Consider the following 20,522-nt stretch of genomic DNA (forward strand, 5'->3'; position numbering starts at 1 on the left):
GCCGAGCATTGTATTACCGAGCATTCTAATACCGAACATTCTATTACTGAGCATTCTATTTCTGAGCATTCTAATACTGAGAATTGTATTACCGAGCATTCTATTATCGAGCATTCCAATACCAAGCATTCTAATACCGAGCATTCTATTGTCGAGTTTTCTATTACCGAGCATTCTATTGACAAGCATTCTATTATCGATCATTCTATTACCGAGCATTCTAATACTGAGCATTCTATTTCCGAGTATTCTAATACTGAGCATTGTATTACCGAGCATTCTAATACCGAGCATTTTACTACCGAGCATTCTATTGCCGAACATTTTAATACAGACCATTCTATTGCTGAGCATTCTTATACAAAGCATTCTATAACTGAGCATTTTAATACCGAGCATTCTATTACCAAGCATTCTATAACCAAGCTTTCTATTACTGAGCATTCTATTGCCAAGCATTCTATTACCGAGCATTCTATTGCTGAGCAATCTGATACAGACCATTCTATTACCAAGCATTCTAATACCGAGCATTCTAATACTGAGCATTCTATTACCGAGCATACTATTGCTGAACATTCTATTGCCGAGCATTGTATTACCAAGCATTCTAATAGCGAACATTCTATTACTGAGCATTCTATTTCTGAGTATTCTAATACTGAGAATTGTATTACCAAGCATTCTATTATCGAGCATTCCAATACCAAGCATTCTAATACCGAGCATTCTATTGTCGAGTTTTCTATTACCGAGCATTCTATTGCCAAGCATTCTATTATCGAACATTCTATTACCGAACATTCTAATACTGAGCATTCTAATACAGAGCATTTTAATACAGAGCATTCTATTACTGAGCATTTTAATACCGAGCATTCTATTACCAAGCATTCTATAACCGAGCATTCTATTGCTGAGCATTCTCATATCGAGCATTCTATTGCCGAGCATTCTAACACAGAGCATTCTAATACCAAGCATTCTATTACTGAGCATTCTATTACTGAGCATTTTAATACCGAGCATTCTATTACCAAGCTTTCTACTGTTGAGCATTCTATTGCCAAGCATTCTATTACCAAGCAATCGAGCAATCTAATACCGAGCATTCTATTACCGAGCATTCTATTACTGAGCATTCTATTACCATTTATACAGTGTAATGTGCTAGCATTCTATAACCGAGCATTCTATTGCCGAGCATTCTAATATCGAGCATTCTATTGCCGAGCATTCTAACACAGAGCATTCTAATACCAAGCATTCTATTACTGAGCATTCTATTACTGAGCATTTTAATACCGAACATTCTATTACCAAGCTTTCTATTGTTGAGCATTTTATTGCCAAGCATTATATTACCAAGCAATCGAGCAATCTAATACCGAGCATTCTATTGCCGAGCATTCTATTACCGAGCATTCTAATATTGAGCATTCTAATACAGAGCATTCGTTTACCGAACATTTTAATACAGAGCATTCTATTACTGAGCATTTTAATACCGAGCATTCTATTACCAAGCATTCTATAACCGAGCATTCTATTGCCGAGCATTCTCATATCGAGCATTCTATTGCCGAGCATTCTAACACAGAGCATTCGAATACCAAGCATTCTATTACTGAGCATTCTATTACTGAGCATTTTAATACCGAGCATTCTATTACCAAGCAATCGAGCAATCTAATACCGAGCATTCTATTGACGAACATTCTATTGCCGAGCATTCTATTACCGAGCATTGTATTACCGAGCATTCTATTTCTGAGCATTCTAATACTGAGAATTATATTACCAAGCATTCTATTGCTAAGCATTCTATTATTGAGCTTTCCATTACCAAGCATTCTAATACCGAGCATTATATTGTCGAGTATTCTATTGCTGAGCATTCTATTATCGAGCATTCTATTACCGAGCATTCTAATACTGAGCATTCTATTTCCGAGCATTCTAATACTGAGCATTGTATTGCCGAGCATTTTATTACCGAGCATTCTAATACAGAGGATTCTACTGCTGAGCAATCTAATACAAAGTATTCTATAACTGAGCATTTTAATACTGAGCATTCTATTACCAAGCATTCTATAACCAAGCTTTCTAATACTGAGCATTCTATTGCCAAGAATTCTATTACTGAGCAATCTGATACTGACCATTTTATTACCGAGCATTCTAATACGGAGCATTCTATTACCAAGCATACTATTGCCGAGCATTCTATTACCGAGCATTCTATTACCGAGCATTCTAATACCGAACATTCTATTACTGAGCATTCTATATCTGAGCATTCTAATACTGAGAATTGTATTACCGAGCATTCTATTGCCAAGCATTCTATTATCGAGCATTCCAATACCAAGCATTCTAATACCGAGCATTCTATTGTTGAGTATTCTATTACCGAGCATTCTATAGCCAAGCATTCTATTATCGAGCATTCTATTACTGAGCATTCTAATACTGAGCATTCTAATACTGAGCATTCTTTTACCAAGCATTTTAATACAGAGCATTCTATTACTGAGCATTTTAATACCGAGCATTCTATTACCAAGCATTCTATTACTGAGCATTCTATAACCGAGCATTCTATTGCAGAACATTCTAATATCGAGAATTCTATTGCCGAGCATTCTAACACAGAGCATTCTAATGCCAAGCATTCTATTGCTGAGCATTCTATTACTGAGCATTTTAATACCGAGCATTCTATTACCAAGCTTTCTGTTGTTGAGCATTCTATTGCCAAGTATTCTATTACCAAGCAATCGAGCAATCTATTACCGAGCATTCTGTTACTGAGCATTCTATTACCGTTTATACAGTGTAATGTGCTGCCGAGAACGATGATTTTTATGCTTGCACTGTCCCCGAACAGCGAGTGTTGTGTAAGTTAATCGGGTGATTGCCAACCTCTTTAGACAGACTGATATTCTGGAACTAGTGTTCCTACGAATACTCGTTCGTTGAGTACTGGCTCATCTAAATGGGCCATCAATGTGCAAATTTTGGGCTGAATTTAGTAAGACAGCCTTAACCCAAATTATAATGGGTAGTATGCTCCCAATTTATTTATTAATGGTCCTTGTGCAGCAGAATAGAAATTTTTTGTGAGCCTTAAAATTATTATACAAGATTATTACATTTTTTTCACTATGGGCTGAAGAACTAACAGGCAGGTGTCCGACGCTAATCTCTGCCAGCTCAGAGCAGTCACAGACCGCTCCTGCTGGCAATTCAGCGGCTTTCACTGACGTCACGTAAACAGGGCAGTGGATTCTCATCTGCTCTGCTCTGTTGACAGGGCATGACTGCCGACCTCATGCTGACTGACAGCTGGCTCCCTGTTGCCTAACTGCGGGGAGTCGACTGTCAAACCCCATCAACAGAGCAGCCCTGAAGAGGAAGAGCTGCTCTGTTGATGTGGAGCATCGCCTACAGGAGCAGTTGGAGATTGCTCTGACCCTGCGCCGGGTAAACAGGCCGGTAGTTGCCTCTGTTAGCAACTACCTATCTGTTAGTTTTTATGCCAATAGCAAAAAATGATACATAATTACATACACAAAATATACTGATAAAAAAGACTGATAATTCCATAATACATTTATAATATAAAACATTAAAATAAAAGAACAATTGAAAAAAATTGAAAAACAATATAAACATGAAATCATATTAAGTACTGAACCCACACAGAGCATGAGACGTGCTTTCTAGTACCGTGAGATGCCTCGTGGTGCCACCACCTATGTAGTATTGTGTCAGACATATCTACGCCATTCTGTTGATTTCTACAAGTCGTTTCCTGATGAGTTTGTGGTCACCTATAGTTCCCTATTTCTGGGTGTGGTGACAGAGACTACAAAAGTCACATCTCAGCGACAGCAGAGTTATGGAGCTGCTGATATTTCTAGGTAAGGTTTCACACATGGACCTGGGACCAGTTTATATTAGTTGGCGTCCAGTATGGCGGTTGGAGGGACCAGTTTATATTAGCTGTGACCAGTAAGGAGATTAGAGGGACCAGTTTATATTAGTTGGTGTCCAGTAAGGAGGTTGGAGGGACCAGTTTATATTGGCTGTGACCAGTAAGGCGGTCGGAGGGACCAGTTTATATTGGCTGTGACCAGTAAGGAGGTCGGAGGGACCAGTTTATATTGGCTGTGTCCAATAAGGAGGTCGGAGGGACCAGTTTATATTAGTTGGCGTCCAGTATGGCGGTCGGAGGGACCAGTTTATATTGGCTGTGTCCAGTAAGGCGGTCGGAAGGACCAATTTATATTAGCTGTGTCCAGTAAGGAGGTCGGATTAACCAGTTTATATTAGCTGGTCTCCAGTAAGGAGGTTGGAGGGACCAGTTTAATTTAGCAGTGTTCAGTAAGGAGGTTGGAGGGACCAGTTTATATTAGCTGTGTCCAGTAAGGAGGTTGGAGGGACCAGTTTATATTGGCTGTGTCCAGTAAGGCGGTCGGAGGGACCAGTTTATATTAGCTTTGTTCAGTAAGGAGGTCGGAGGGACCAGTTTATATTAGCTTTGTCCAGTAAGGAGGTCGGATTAACCAGTTTATATTAGCTGGTCTCCAGTAAGGAGGTAGGGGGGACCATTTTATATTAGTTTGTGTCCAGTAAGGAGTTCATATGGACCAGTTTATTTTAGCAGTGTCCAGTAAGGAGGTCGGAGGGACCAGTTTATATTTGTTTGTTTCCAGTAAGGAGGTTGGAGGGACCAGTTTATATTGGCTGTGTCCAGTAAGGCGGTCGGAGGGACCAATTTATATTAGTTTTGTTCAGTAAGGACGTTGTATTAACCAGTTTATATTAGCTGGTCTCCAGTAAGGAGGTAGGGGGGACCATTTTTTATTAGTTTGTGTCCAGAAAGGAGGTAGGAGGGACCAGTTTATATTAGTTTGTGTCCAGTAAGGAGTTCATAGGGACCAGTTTATTTTAGCTGTGTCCAGTAAGGAGGTCGGAGGGACCAGTTTATATTAGCTGTGTCCAGTAAGGGGGTCGGAGGGACCAGTTTATATTGGCTGTGTCCAGTAAGGGGGTCGGAGGGGCCAGTTTATATTGGCTGTGTCCAGTAAGGGGGTCGGAGGGGCCAGTTTATATTAGTTTGTGTCCAGTAAGGAGGTCGGAGGGGCCAGTTTATATTAGCTGTGTCCATTAAGGGGGTCGGAGGGACCAGTTTATATTGGCTGTGTCCAGTAAGGGGGTCGGAGGGACCAGTTTATATTGGCTGTGTCCAGTAAGGGGGTCGGAGGGGCCAGTTTATATTAGTTTGTGTCCAGTAAGGAGGTCGGAGGGGCCAGTTTATATTAGCTGTGTCCATTAAGGGGGTCGGAGGGGCCACTTTATATTGGCTGTGTCCAGTAAGGAGGTCGGAGGGACCAATTTATATTAGTTTATTTCCAGTAAGGAGGTTGGAGTAACCAGTTTATATTGGCTGTGTCCAGTAAGGAGGTCGTAGGGACCAGTTTATATTAGCTTTTCCAGTAAGGAGGTCGGAGGGACCAGTTTATATTAGCTGTGTCCAGTAAGGAGGTCGGAGGGACCAGTTTATATTAGCTGTGTCCTGTAAGGAGGTCGGAGGGACCAGTTTATATTAGCTGTGTCCAGTAAGGAGGTCGGAGGGACCAATTTATATTAGCTGTGTCCTGTAAGGAGGTCGGAGGGACCAGTTTATATTAGTTTATTTCCAGTAAGGAAGTCGGAGGGACCAGTTTATATTGGCTGTGTCCAGTAAGGAGGTCTTAGGGACCAGTTTATATTAGCTGTGTCCAGTAAGGAGGTCAGAGGGACCAGTTTATATTAGTTGGTGTCCAGTAAGGAGGTCGGAGGGACCAGTTTATATTAGTTGGCGTCCAGTAAGGAGGTTGGAAGGACCAGTTTATATTAGTTGGCGTCCAGTAAGGAGGTTGGAGGGACCAGTTTATATTAGTTGTGACCAGTAAGGAGGTCGGAGGGACCAGTTTATATTTGTTTGTTTCCAGTAAGGAGGTTGGAGTAACCAGTTTATATTGGCTGTGTCCAGTAAGGCGGTCGGAGGGACCAGTTTATATTGGCTGTGTCCAGTAAGGCGGTAGGAGGGACCAGTTTATATTGGCTGTGTCCAGTAAGGCGGTCGGAGGGACCAATTTATATTAGTTTTGTTCAGTAAGGACGTTGTATTAACCAGTTTATATTAGCTGGTCTCCAGTAAGGAGGTAGGGGGGACCATTTTTTATTAGTTTGTGTCCAGAAAGGAGGTAGGAGGGACCAGTTTATATTAGTTTGTGTCCAGTAAGGAGTTCATAGGGACCAGTTTATTTTAGCTGTGTCCAGTAAGGAGGTCGGAGGGACCAGTTTATATTAGCTGTGTCCAATAAGGGGGTCGGAGGGGCCAGTTTATATTGGCTGTGTCCAGTAAGGGGGTCGGAGGGACCAGTTTATATTGGCTGTGTCCAGTAAGGGGGTCGGAGGGGCCAGTTTATATTGGCTGTGTCCAGTAAGGGGGTCGGAGGGGCCAGTTTATATTAGTTTGTGTCCAGTAAGGAGGTCGGAGGGGCCAGTTTATATTAGCTGTGTCCATTAAGGGGGTCGGAGGGGCCACTTTATATTGGCTGTGTCCAGTAAGGAGGTCGGAGGGACCAATTTATATTAGTTTATTTCCAGTAAGGAGGTTGGAGTAACCAGTTTATATTGGCTGTGTCCAGTAAGGAGGTCGTAGGGACCAGTTTATATTAGCTTTTCCAGTAAGGAGGTCGGAGGGACCAGTTTATATTAGCTGTGTCCAGTAAGGAGGTCGGAGGGACCAGTTTATATTAGCTGTGTCCTGTAAGGAGGTCGGAGGGACCAGTTTATATTAGCTGTGTCCAGTAAGGAGGTCGGAGGGACCAATTTATATTAGCTGTGTCCTGTAAGGAGGTCGGAGGGACCAGTTTATATTAGTTTATTTCCAGTAAGGAAGTCGGAGGGACCAGTTTATATTGGCTGTGTCCAGTAAGGAGGTCTTAGGGACCAGTTTATATTAGCTGTGTCCAGTAAGGAGGTCGGAGTAACCAGTTTATATTAGCTGCGTCCAGTAATGCGGTCGGAGGGCCAGTTTATATTGGCTGTGTCCAGTAAGGAGGTCGGAGGGACCAGTTTATATTAGCTTTGTCCAGTAAGGAGGTCGGAGGGACCAGTTACTATTAGCTGTGTCCAGTAAGGAGGTCGGAGGGACCAGGTTATATTAGCTGTGTCCAGTAAGGAGGTCGGAGGGACCAGTTTATATTAGCTTTGTCCAGTAAGGAGGTCGGAGGGACCAGTTTATATTGGCTGTGTCCAGTAAGGAGGTCGGAGGGACCAGTTTATATTAGCTGTGTCCAGTAAGGAGGTCGGAGGGACCAGTTTATATTAGCTGTGTCCAGTAAGGAGGTCGGAGGGACCAGTTTATATTAGATTTGTCCAGTAAGGAGGTCGGAGGGACCAGTTTATATTGGCTGTGTCCAGTAAGGAGGTCGGAGGGACCAGTTTATATTAGCTGTGTCCAGTAAGGAGGTCGGAGGGACCAGTTTATATTAGTTGGTGTCCAGTAAGGAGGTCGGAGGGACCAGTTTATATTAGTTGGCGTCCAGTAAGGAGGTTGGAAGGACCAGTTTATATTAGTTGGCGTCCAGTAAGGAGGTTGGAGGGACCAGTTTATATTAGTTGTGACCAGTAAGGAGGTCGGAGGGACCAGTTTATATTTGTTTGTTTCCAGTAAGGAGGTTGGAGTAACCAGTTTATATTGGCTGTGTCCAGTAAGGCGGTCGGAGGGACCAGTTTATATTGGCTGTGTCCAGTAAGGCGGTAGGAGGGACCAGTTTATATTGGCTGTGTCCAGTAAGGCGGTCGGAGGGACCAATTTATATTAGTTTTGTTCAGTAAGGACGTTGTATTAACCAGTTTATATTAGCTGGTCTCCAGTAAGGAGGTAGGGGGGACCATTTTTTATTAGTTTGTGTCCAGAAAGGAGGTAGGAGGGACCAGTTTATATTAGTTTGTGTCCAGTAAGGAGTTCATAGGGACCAGTTTATTTTAGCTGTGTCCAGTAAGGAGGTCGGAGGGACCAGTTTATATTAGCTGTGTCCAATAAGGGGGTCGGAGGGGCCAGTTTATATTGGCTGTGTCCAGTAAGGGGGTCGGAGGGACCAGTTTATATTGGCTGTGTCCAGTAAGGGGGTCGGAGGGGCCAGTTTATATTGGCTGTGTCCAGTAAGGGGGTCGGAGGGGCCAGTTTATATTAGTTTGTGTCCAGTAAGGAGGTCGGAGGGGCCAGTTTATATTAGCTGTGTCCATTAAGGGGGTCGGAGGGGCCACTTTATATTGGCTGTGTCCAGTAAGGAGGTCGGAGGGACCAATTTATATTAGTTTATTTCCAGTAAGGAGGTTGGAGTAACCAGTTTATATTGGCTGTGTCCAGTAAGGAGGTCGTAGGGACCAGTTTATATTAGCTTTTCCAGTAAGGAGGTCGGAGGGACCAGTTTATATTAGCTGTGTCCAGTAAGGAGGTCGGAGGGACCAGTTTATATTAGCTGTGTCCTGTAAGGAGGTCGGAGGGACCAGTTTATATTAGCTGTGTCCAGTAAGGAGGTCGGAGGGACCAATTTATATTAGCTGTGTCCTGTAAGGAGGTCGGAGGGACCAGTTTATATTAGTTTATTTCCAGTAAGGAAGTCGGAGGGACCAGTTTATATTGGCTGTGTCCAGTAAGGAGGTCTTAGGGACCAGTTTATATTAGCTGTGTCCAGTAAGGAGGTCGGAGTAACCAGTTTATATTAGCTGCGTCCAGTAATGCGGTCGGAGGGCCAGTTTATATTGGCTGTGTCCAGTAAGGAGGTCGGAGGGACCAGTTTATATTAGCTTTGTCCAGTAAGGAGGTCGGAGGGACCAGTTACTATTAGCTGTGTCCAGTAAGGAGGTCGGAGGGACCAGTTTATATTAGCTGTGTCCAGTAAGGAGGTCGGAGGGACCAGTTTATATTAGCTTTGTCCAGTAAGGAGGTCGGAGGGACCAGTTTATATTGGCTGTGTCCAGTAAGGAGGTCGGAGGGACCAGTTTATATTAGCTGTGTCCAGTAAGGAGGTCGGAGGGACCAGTTTATATTAGCTGTGTCCAGTAAGGAGGTCGGAGGGACCAGTTTATATTAGATTTGTCCAGTAAGGAGGTCGGAGGGACCAGTTTATATTGGCTGTGTCCAGTAAGGAGGTCGGAGGGACCAGTTTATATTAGCTGTGCCAAGTAAGGAGGTCGGAGGGACCAGTTTATATTAGCTTTGTCCAGTAAGGAGGTCGGAGGGACCAGTTTATATTAGCTGTGTCCTGTAAGGAGGTTGGAGGGACCAGTTTATATTAGCTGTGTCCAGTAAGGAGGTCGGAGGGACCAGTTTATATTAGCTGTGTCCTGTAAGGAGGTCGGAGGGACCAGTTTATATTAGTTTATTTCCAGTAAGGAGGTTGGAGGGACCAGTTTATATTAGCTGTGTCCTGTAAGGAGGTCGGAGTAACCAGTTTATATTGGCTGTGTCCAGTAAGGAGGTCGGAGGGACCAGTTTATATTAGCTTTGTCCAGTAAGGAGGTCGGAGGGACCAGTTTATATTAGCTGTGTCCAGTAAGGAGGTCGGAGGGACCAGTTTATATTAGTTTATTTCCAGTAAGGAGGTCGGAGGGACCAGTTTATATTAGATTTGTCCTGTAAGGAGGTCGGAGGGACCAGTTTATATTAGCTGTGTCCTGTAAGGAGGTCGGAGGGACCAGTTTATATTAGTTTATTTCCAGTAAGGAGGTCGGAGGGACCAGTTTATATTAGCTGTGTCCAGTAAGGGGGTTGGAGGGGCCAGTTAATATTAGTTGGCGTCCAGTAAGGAGGTCGGAGGGACCAGTTTATATTAGTTGATCTCCAGTAAGGAGGTCAGAGGGACCAGTTTATATTAGTTGGTGTCCAGTAAGGAGGTCGGAGGGACCAGTTTATATTAGTTGACGTCCAGTAAGGAGGTTGGAAGGACCAGTTTATATTAGTTGGCGTCCAGTAAGGAGGTTGGAGGGACCAGTTTATATTAGTTGTGACCAGTAAGGAGGTCGGAGGGACCAGTTTATATTTGTTTGTTTCCAGTAAGGAGGTTGGAGTAACCAGTTTATATTGGCTGTGTCCAGTAAGGCGGTCGGAAGGACCAGTTTATATTGGCTGTGTCCAGTAAGGCGGTCGGAGGGGCCAGTTTATATTAGTTGGCGTCCAGTAAGGAGGTCGGAGGGACCAGTTTATATTAGCTGTGTCCTGTAAGGAGGTCGGAGGGACCAGTTTATATTAGTTTATTTCCAGTAAGGAGGTCGGAGGGACCAGTTTATATTAGCTGTGTCCTGTAAGGAGGTCGGAGTAACCAGTTTATTTTGGCTGTGCCCTGTAAGGAGGTCGGAGGGACCAGTTTATATTAGCTTTGTCCAGTAAGGAGGTCGGAGGGACCAGTTTATATTAGCTGTGTACAGTAAAGAGGTCGGAGGGACCAGTTTATATTAGTTTATTTCCAGTAAGGAGGTCGGAGGGACCAGTTTATATTAGCTTTGTCCAGTAAGGAGGTCGGAGGGACCAGTTTATATTAGCTGTGTCCTGTAAGGAGGTCGGAGGGACCAGTTTATATTAGTTTATTTCCAGTAAGGAGGTCGGAGGGACCAGTTTATATTAGCTGTGTCCAGTAAGGAGGTTGGAGGGGCCAGTTAATATTAGTTGGTGTCCAGTAAGGAGGTCGGAGGGACCAGTTTATATTAGTTGGCGTCCAGTAAGGAGGTTGGAAGGACCAGTTTATATTAGTTGGCGTCCAGTAAGGAGGTTGGAGGGACCAGTTTATATTAGTTGTGACCAGTAAGGAGGTCGGAGGGACCAGTTTATATTTGTTTGTTTCCAGTAAGGAGGTTGGAGTAACCAGTTTATATTGGCTGTGTCCAGTAAGGCGGTCGGAGGGACCAGTTTATATTGGCTGTGTCCAGTAAGGCGCTCGGAGGGGCCAGTTTATATTAGTTGGCGTCCAGTAAGGAGGTCGGAGGGACCAGTTTATATTAGCTGTGTCCTGTAAGGAGGTCGGTGGGACCAGTTTATATTAGTTTATTTCCAGTAAGGAGGTCGGAGGGACCAGTTTATATTAGCTGTGTCCTGTAAGGAGATCGGAGTAACCAGTTTATATTGGCTGTGTCCTGTAAGGAGGTCGGAGGGACCAGTTTATATTAGCTTTGTCCAGTAAGGAGGTCGGAGGGACCAGTTTATATTAGCTGTGTCCAGTAAGGAGGTCGGAGGGACCAGTTTATATTAGTTTATTTCCACTAAGGAGGTCGGAGGGACCAGTTTATATTAGCTGTGTCCTGTAAGGAGATCGGAGTAACCAGTTTATATTGGCTGTGTCCAGTAAGGAGGTCGGAAGGACCAGTTTATATTAGCTGTGTCCAGTAAGGAGGTCGGAGGGACCAGTTTATATTAGCTGTGTCCAGTAAGGAGGTCGGAGGGACCAGTTTATATTAGTTTATTTCCAGTAAGGAGGTCGGAGGGACCAGTTTATATTAGCTTTGTCCAGTAAGGAGGTCGGAGGGACCAGTTTATATTAGCTGTGTCCTGTAAGGAGGTCGGAGGGACCAGTTTATATTAGTTTATTTCCAGTAAGGAGGTCGGAGGGACCAGTTTATATTAGCTGTGTCCTGTAAGGAGGTTGGAGTAACCAGTTTATATTGGCTGTGTCCAGTAAGGAGGTCGGAGGGACCAGTTTATATTAGCTGTGTCCAGTAAGGGGGTTGGAGGGGCCAGTTAATATTAGTTGGCGTCCAGTAAGAAGGTCGGAGGGACCAGTTTATATTAGTTGATCTCCAGTAAGGAGGTCAGAGGGACCAGTTTATATTAGTTGGTGTCCAGTAAGGAGGTCGGAGGGACCAGTTTATATTAGTTGGCGTCCAGTAAGGAGGTTGGAAGGACCAGTTTATATTAGTTGGCGTCCAGTAAGGAGGTTGGAGGGACCAGTTTATATTAGTTGTGACCAGTAAGGAGGTCGGAGGGACCAGTTTATATTTGTTTGTTTCCAGTAAGGAGGTTGGAGTAACCAGTTTATATTGGCTGTGTCCAGTAAGGCGGTCGGAGGGACCAGTTTATATTGGCTGTGTCCAGTAAGGCGGTCGGAGGGGCCAGTTTATATTAGTTGGCGTCCAGTAAGGAGGTCGGAGGGACCAGTTTATATTAGCTGTGTCCTGTAAGGAGGTCGGAGGGACCAGTTTATATTAGTTTATTTCCAGTAAGGAGGTCGGAGGGACCAGTTTATATTAGCTGTGTCCTGTAAGGAGGTCGGAGTAACCAGTTTATATTGGCTGTGTCCTGTAAGGAGGTCGGAGGGACCAGTTTATATTAGCTTTGTCCAGTAAGGAGGTCGGAGGGACCAGTTTATATTAGCTGTGTCCAGTAAAGAGGTCGGAGGGACCAGTTTATATTAGTTTATTTCCAGTAAGGAGCTCGGAGGGACCAGTTTATATTAGCTTTGTCCAGTAAGGAGGTCGGAGGGACCAGTTTATATTAGCTGTGTCCAGTAAGGAGGTCGGAGGGACCAGTTTATATTAGTTTATTTCCAGTAAGGAGGTCGGAGGGACCAGTTTATATTAGCTGTGTCCAGTAAGGGGGTTGAAGGGGCCAGTTAATATTAGTTGGCGTCCAGTAAGGAGGTCGGAGGGACCAGTTTATATTAGTTGATCTCCAGTAAGGAGGTCAGAGGGACCAGTTTATATTAGTTGGTGTCCAGTAAGGAGGTCGGAGGGACCAGTTTATATTAGTTGACGTCCAGTAAGGAGGTTGGAAGGACCAGTTTATATTAGTTGGCGTTCAGTAAGGAGGTTGGAGGGACCAGTTTATATTAGTTGTGACCAGTAAGGAGGTCGGAGGGACCAGTTTATATTTGTTTGTTTCCAGTAAGGAGGTTGGAGTAACCAGTTTATATTGGCTGTGTCCAGTAAGGCGGTCGGAGGGACCAGTTTATATTGGCTGTGTCCAGTAAGGCGGTCGGAGGGGCCAGTTTATATTAGTTGGCGTCCAGTAAGGAGGTCGGAGGGACCAGTTTATATTAGCTGTGTCCTGTAAGGAGGTCGGAGGGACCAGTTTATATTAGTTTATTTCCAGTAAGGAGGTCGGAGGGACCAGTTTATATTAGCTGTGTCCTGTAAGGAGGTCGGAGTAACCAGTTTATTTTGGCTGTGCCCTGTAAGGAGGTCGGAGGGACCAGTTTATATTAGCTTTGTCCAGTAAGGAGGTCGGAGGGACCAGTTTATATTAGCTGTGTACAGTAAAGAGGTCGGAGGGACCAGTTTATATTAGTTTATTTCCAGTAAGGAGGTCGGAGGGACCAGTTTATATTAGCTTTGTCCAGTAAGGAGGTCGGAGGGACCAGTTTATATTAGCTGTGTCCTGTAAGGAGGTCGGAGGGACCAGTTTATATTAGTTTATTTCCAGTAAGGAGGTCGGAGGGACCAGTTTATATTAGCTGTGTCCAGTAAGGGGGTTGGAGGGGCCAGTTAATATTAGTTGGTGTCCAGTAAGGAGGTCGGAGGGACCAGTTTATATTAGTTGGCGTCCAGTAAGGAGGTTGGAAGGACCAGTTTATATTAGTTGGCGTCCAGTAAGGAGGTTGGAGGGACCAGTTTATATTAGTTGTGACCAGTAAGGAGGTCGGAGGGACCAGTTTATATTTGTTTGTTTCCAGTAAGGAGGTTTGAGTAACCAGTTTATATTGGCTGTGTCCAGTAAGGCGGTCGGAGGGACCAGTTTATATTGGCTGTGTCCAGTAAGGCGCTCGGAGGGGCCAGTTTATATTAGTTGGCGTCCAGTAAGGAGGTCGGAGGGACCAGTTTATATTAGCTGTGTCCTGTAAGGAGGTCGGTGGGACCAGTTTATATTAGTTTATTTCCAGTAAGGAGGTCGGAGGGACCAGTTTATATTAGCTGTGTCCTGTAAGGAGATCGGAGTAACCAGTTTATATTGGCTGTGTCCTGTAAGGAGGTCGGAGGGACCAGTTTATATTAGCTTTGTCCAGTAAGGAGGTCGGAGGGACCAGTTTATATTAGCTGTGTCCAGTAAGGAGGTCGGAGGGACCAGTTTATATTAGTTTATTTCCACTAAGGAGGTCGGAGGGACCAGTTTATATTAGCTGTGTCCTGTAAGGAGATCGGAGTAACCAGTTTATATTGGCTGTGTCCAGTAAGGAGGTCGGAAGGACCAGTTTATATTAGCTGTGTCCAGTAAGGAGGTCGGAGGGACCAGTTTATATTAGCTGTGTCCAGTAAGGAGGTCGGAGGGACCAGTTTATATTAGTTTATTTCCAGTAAGGAGGTCGGAGGGACCAGTTTATATTAGCTTTGTCCAGTAAGGAGGTCGGAGGGACCAGTTTATATTAGCTGTGTCCTGTAAGGAGGTCGGAGGGACCAGTTTATATTAGTTTATTTCCAGTAAGGAGGTCGGAGGGACCAGTTTATATTAGCTGTGTCCAGTAAGGGGGTTGGAGGGGCCAGTTAATATTAGTTGGTGTCCAGTAAGGAGGTCGGAGGGACCAGTTTATATTAGTTGGCGTCCAGTAAGGAGGTTGGAAGGACCAGTTTATATTAGTTGGCGTCCAGTAAGGAGGTTGGAGGGACCAGTTTATATTAGTTGTGACCAGTAAGGAGGTCGGAGGGACCAGTTTATATTTGTTTGTTTCCAGTAAGGAGGTTTGAGTAACCAGTTTATATTGGCTGTGTCCAGTAAGGCGGTCGGAGGGACCAGTTTATATTGGCTGTGTCCAGTAAGGCGCTCGGAGGGGCCAGTTTATATTAGTTGGCGTCCAGTAAGGAGGTCGGAGGGACCAGTTTATATTAGCTGTGTCCTGTAAGGAGGTCGGTGGGACCAGTTTATATTAGTTTATTTCCAGTAAGGAGGTCGGAGGGACCAGTTTATATTAGCTGTGTCCTGTAAGGAGATCGGAGTAACCAGTTTATATTGGCTGTGTCCTGTAAGGAGGTCGGAGGGACCAGTTTATATTAGCTTTGTCCAGTAAGGAGGTCGGAGGGACCAGTTTATATTAGCTGTGTCCAGTAAGGAGGTCGGAGGGACCAGTTTATATTAGTTTATTTCCACTAAGGAGGTCGGAGGGACCAGTTTATATTAGCTGTGTCCTGTAAGGAGATCGGAGTAACCAGTTTATATTGGCTGTGTCCAGTAAGGAGGTCGGAAGGACCAGTTTATATTAGCTGTGTCCAGTAAGGAGGTCGGAGGGACCAGTTTATATTAGCTGTGTCCAGTAAGGAGGTCGGAGGGACCAGTTTATATTAGTTTATTTCCAGTAAGGAGGTCGGAGGTACCAGTTTATATTAGCTTTGTCCAGTAAGGAGGTCGGAGGGACCAGTTTATATTAGCTGTGTCCTGTAAGGAGGTCGGAGGGACCAGTTTATATTAGTTTATTTCCAGTAAGGAGGTCGGAGGGACCAGTTTATATTAGCTGTGTCCTGTAAGGAGGTTGGAGTAACCAGTTTATATTGGCTGTGTCCAGTAAGGAGGTCGGAGGGACCAGTTTATATTAGCTGTGTCCAGTAAGGGGGTTGGAGGGGCCAGTTAATATTAGTTGGCGTCCAGTAAGGAGGTCGGAGGGACCAGTTTATATTAGTTGATCTCCAGTAAGGAGGTCAGAGGGACCAGTTTATATTAGTTGGTGTCCAGTAAGGAGGTCGGAGGGACCAGTTTATATTAGTTGGCGTCCAGTAAGGAGGTTGGAAGGACCAGTTTATATTAGTTGGCGTCCAGTAAGGAGGTTGGAGGGACCAGTTTATATTAGTTGTGACCAGTAAGGAGGTCGGAGGGACCAGTTTATATTTGTTTGTTTCCAGTAAGGAGGTTGGAGTAACCAGTTTATATTGGCTGTGTCCAGTAAGGCGGTCGGAGGGACCAGTTTATATTGGCTGTGTCCAGTAAGGCGGTCGGAGGGGCCAGTTTATATTAGTTGGCGTCCAGTAAGGAGGTCGGAGGGACCAGTTTATATTAGCTGTGTCCTGTAAGGAGGTCGGAGGGACCAGTTTATATTAGTTTATTTCCAGTAAGGAGGTCGGAGGGACCAGTTTATATTAGCTGTGTCCTGTAAGGAGGTCGGAGTAACCAGTTTATATTGGCTGTGTCCTGTAAGGAGGTCGGAGGGACCAGTTTATATTAGCTTTGTCCAGTAAGGAGGTCGGAGGGACCAGTTTATATTAGCTGTGTCCAGTAAAGAGGTCGGAGGGACCAGTTTATATTAGTTTATTTCCAGTAAGGAGGTCGGAGGGGCCAGTTTATATTAGCTTTGTCCAGTAAGGAGGTCGGAGGGACCAGTTTATATTAGCTGTGTCCTGTAAGGAGGTCGGAGGGACCAGTTTATATTAGTTTATTTCCAGTAAGGAGGTCGGAGGGACCAGTTTATATTAGCTGTGTCCAGTAAGGGGGTTGGAGGGGCCAGTTAATATTAGTTGGTGTCCAGTAAGGAGGTCGGAGGGACCAGTTTATATTAGTTGGCGTCCAGTAAGGAGGTTGGAAGGACCAGTTTATATTAGTTGGCGTCCAGTAAGGAGGTTGGAGGGACCAGTTTATATTAGTTGTGACCAGTAAGGAGGTCGGAGGGACCAGTTTATATTTGTTTGTTTCCAGTAAGGAGGTTGGAGTAACCAGTTTATATTGGCTGTGTCCAGTAAGGCGGTCGGAGGGACCAGTTTTTATTGGCTGTGTCCAGTAAGGCGGTCGGAGGGGCCAGTTTATATTAGTTGGCGTCCAGTAAGGAGGTCGGAGGGACCAGTTTATATTGGCTGTGTCCTGTAAGGAGGTCGGAGGGACCAGTTTATATTAGTTTATTTCCAGTAAGGAGGTCGGAGGGACCAGTTTATATTAGCTGTGTCCTGTAAGGAGGTCGGAGTAACCAGTTTATATTGGCTGTGTCCTGTAAGGAGGTCGGAGGGACCAGTTTATATTAGCTTTGTCCAGTAAGGAGGTCGGAGTGACCAGTTTATATTAGCTGTGTCCAGTAAGGAGGTCGGAGGGACCAGTTTATATTAGTTTATTTCCAGTAAGGAGGTCGGAGGGACCAGTTTATATTAGCTTTGTCCAGTAAGGAGGTCGGAGGGACCAGTTTATATTAGCTGTGTCCTGTAAGGAGGTCGGAGGGACCAGTTTATATTAGTTTATTTCCAGTAAGGAGGTCGGATGGACCAGTTTATATTAGCTGTGTCCTGTAAGGAGGTTGGAGTAACCAGTTTATATTGGCTGTGTCCAGTAAGGAGGTCGGAAGGACCAGTTTATATTAGCTGTGTCCAGTAAGGAGGTCAGAGGGACCAGTTTATATTGTCTGTGTCCAGTAAGGAGGTCGGAGGGACCAGTTTATATTAGCTGTGTCCAGTAAGGGGGTTGGAGGGGCCAGTTAATATTAGTTGGCGTCCAGTAAGGAGGTCGGAGGGATCAGTTTATATTAGTTGGCGTCCAGTAAGGAGGTTGGAAGGACCAGTTTATATTAGTTGGCGTCCAGTAAGGAGGTTGGAGGGACTAGTTTATATTAGTTGGTGTCCAGTAAAGAGGTTGGAGGGACCAGTTTATATTAGTTGGCGTCCAGTAAGGAGGTTGGAGGGACTAGTTTATATTAGTTGGTGTCCAGTAAAGAGGTTGGAGGGACCAGTTTATATTAGTTGGCGTCCAGTAAGGAGGTTGGAGGGACCAGTTTATATTAGCTGTGTCCAGTAAGGGTGTTGGAGGGGCCAGTTAATATTAGTTGGCGTCCAGTAAGGAGGTCGGAAGGACCAGTTTATATTAGTTGATCTCCAGTAAGGAGGTCAGAGGGACCAGTTTATATTAGTTGGTGTCCAGTAAGGAGGTCGGAGGGACCAGTTTATATTAGTTGGCGTCCAGTAAGGAGGTTGGAAGGACCAGTTTATATTAGTTGGTGTCCAGTAAGGAGGTTGGAGGGACCAGTTTATATTAGTTGTGACCAGTAAGGAGGTCGGAGGGACCAGTTTATATTTGTTTGTTTCCAGTAAGGAGGTTGGAGTAACCAGTTTATATTGGCTGTGTCCAGTAAGGCGGTCGGAGGGACCAGTTTTTATTGGCTGTGTCCAGTAAGGCGGTCGGAGGGGCCAGTTTATATTAGTTGGCGTCCAGTAAGGAGGTCGGAGGGACCAGTTTATATTGGCTGTGTCCTGTAAGGAGGTCGGAGGGACCAGTTTATATTAGTTTATTTCCAGTAAGGAGGTCGGAGGGACCAGTTTATATTAGCTGTGTCCTGTAAGGAGGTCGGAGTAACCAGTTTATATTGGCTGTGTCCTGTAAGGAGGTCGGAGGGACCAGTTTATATTAGCTTTGTCCAGTAAGGAGGTCGGAGTGACCAGTTTATATTAGCTGTGTCCAGTAAGGAGGTCGGAGGGACCAGTTTATATTAGTTTATTTCCAGTAAGGAGGTTGGAGGGACCAGTTTATATTAGCTTTGTCCAGTAAGGAGGTCGGAGGGACCAGTTTATATTAGCTGTGTCCTGTAAGGAGGTCGGAGGGACCAGTTTATATTAGTTTATTTCCAGTAAGGAGGTCGGATGGACCAGTTTATATTAGCTGTGTCCTGTAAGGAGGTTGGAGTAACCAGTTTATATTGGCTGTGTCCAGTAAGGAGGTCGGAAGGACCAGTTTATATTAGCTGTGTCCAGTAAGGAGGTCAGAGGGACCAGTTTATATTGGCTGTGTCCAGTAAGGAGGTCGGAGGGACCAGTTTATATTAGCTGTGTCCAGTAAGGGGGTTGGAGGGGCCAGTTAATATTAGTTGGCGTCCAGTAAGGAGGTCGGAGGGATCAGTTTATATTAGTTGGCGTCCAGTAAGGAGGTTGGAAGGACCAGTTTATATTAGTTGGCGTCCAGTAAGGAGGTTGGAGGGACTAGTTTATATTAGTTGGTGTCCAGTAAAGAGGTTGGAGGGACCAGTTTATATTAGTTGGCGTCCAGTAAGGAGGTTGGAGGGACTAGTTTATATTAGTTGGTGTCCAGTAAAGAGGTTGGAGGGACCAGTTTATATTAGTTGGCGTCCAGTAAGGAGGTTGGAGGGACCAGTTTATATTAGCTGTGTCCAGTAAGGGTGTTGGAGGGGCCAGTTAATATTAGTTGGCGTCCAGTAAGGAGGTCGGAAGGACCAGTTTATATTAGTTGATCTCCAGTAAGGAGGTCAGAGGGACCAGTTTATATTAGTTGGTGTCCAGTAAGGAGGTCGGAGGGACCAGTTTATATTAGTTGGCGTCCAGTAAGGAGGTTGGAAGGACCAGTTTATATTAGTTGGTGTCCAGTAAGGAGGTTGGATGGACCAGTTTATATTAGTTGTGACCAGTAAGGAGGTCGGAGGGACCAGTTTATATTTGTTTGTTTCCAGTAAGGAGGTTGAAGTAACAAGTTTATATTGGCTGTGTCCAGTAAGGCGGTCGGAGGGACCAGTTTATATTGGCTGTGTCCAGTAAGGCGGTCGGAGGGGCCAGTTTATATTAGCTTTGTTCAGTAAGGAGGTCGGATTAGCCAGTTTATATTAGCTGGTCTCCAGTAAGGAGGTTGGAGGGACCAGTTTATATTAGTTTGTGTCCAGTAAGGAGTTCATAGGGACCAGTTTACTTTAGCAGTGTCCAGTAAGGAGGTCAGAGGGACCAGTTTATATTAGCTGTGTCCAGCAAGGAGGTTGGAGGGGCCAGTTTATATTAGCTGTGTCCAGTAAGGGGGTCAGAGGGGCCATTTTATATTAGCTGTGTCCCGTAAGGAGGTTGGAGTAACCAGTTTATATTGGCTGTGTCCAGTAAGGAGGTCTGAAGGACCAGTTTATATTAGCTGTGTCCAGTAAGGAGGTCAGAGGGACCAGTTTATATTGGCTGTGTCCTGTAAGGAGGTTGGAGTAACCAGTTTATATTGGCTGTGTCCAGTAAGGAGGTCAGAGGGACCAGTTTATATTAGTTGTGTCCTGTAAGGAGGTTGGAGGGACCAGTTTATATTAGCTGTGTCCTGTAAGGAGGTCGGAGGGACCAGTTTATATTAGTTTATTTCCAGTAAGGAGGTCGGAGGGACGAGTTTATATTAGCTGTGTCCAGTAAGGGGGTTGGAGGGGCCAGTTCATATTAGTTGGCGTCCAGTAAGGAGGTCGGAGGGACCAGTTTATATTAGTTGGTGTCCAGTAAAGAGGTTGGAGGGACCAGTTTATATTAGTTGATCTCCAGTAAGGAGGTCAGAGGGACCAGTTTATATTAGTTGGTATCCAGTAAGGAGGTCGGAGGGACCAGTTTATATTAGTTGGCGTCCAGTAAGGAGGTTGGAGGGACCAGTTTATATTAGTTGGTGTCCAGTAAAGATGTTGGAGGGACCAGTTTATATTAGCTGTGTCCAGTAAGGGTGTTGGAGGGGCCAGTTAATATTAGCTGGCGTCCAGTAAGGAGGTCGGAGGGACCAGTTTATATTAGTTGATCTCCAGTAAGGAGGTCAGAGGGACCAGTTTATATTAGTTGGT

The 20,522-nt window shown here is 44.8% G+C and overlaps 1 protein-coding gene across 2 annotated transcripts in view; it reads left to right on the top strand.

The window, feature by feature from the left end:
* Window positions 1-3,841: 3,841 nt before the first annotated feature.
* CUNH19orf38 (chromosome unknown C19orf38 homolog) overlaps window positions 3,842-20,522 on the top strand; it is a 44,829-nt gene continuing 28,148 nt past the window's right edge. Inside the window, exon 1 of one of the 2 annotated variants that reach the window (XM_073650950.1) lies at window positions 3,842-3,929. In XM_073650950.1, coding sequence (XP_073507051.1) covers window positions 3,908-3,929 — 22 coding nt within the window. In that variant the 5' untranslated portion in view covers window positions 3,842-3,907. The remainder of the gene's footprint in view (window positions 3,930-20,522) is intronic. The other variant, XM_073650951.1, reaches the window with a different exon arrangement.

This window comes from Phyllobates terribilis, unplaced genomic scaffold (genome assembly GCF_046119375.1).
Source record: "Phyllobates terribilis strain yellow unplaced genomic scaffold, ASM4611937v1 Scaffold_11__3_contigs__length_659146591, whole genome shotgun sequence".
Classification (NCBI taxonomy): Eukaryota; Metazoa; Chordata; class Amphibia; order Anura; family Dendrobatidae; genus Phyllobates; species Phyllobates terribilis.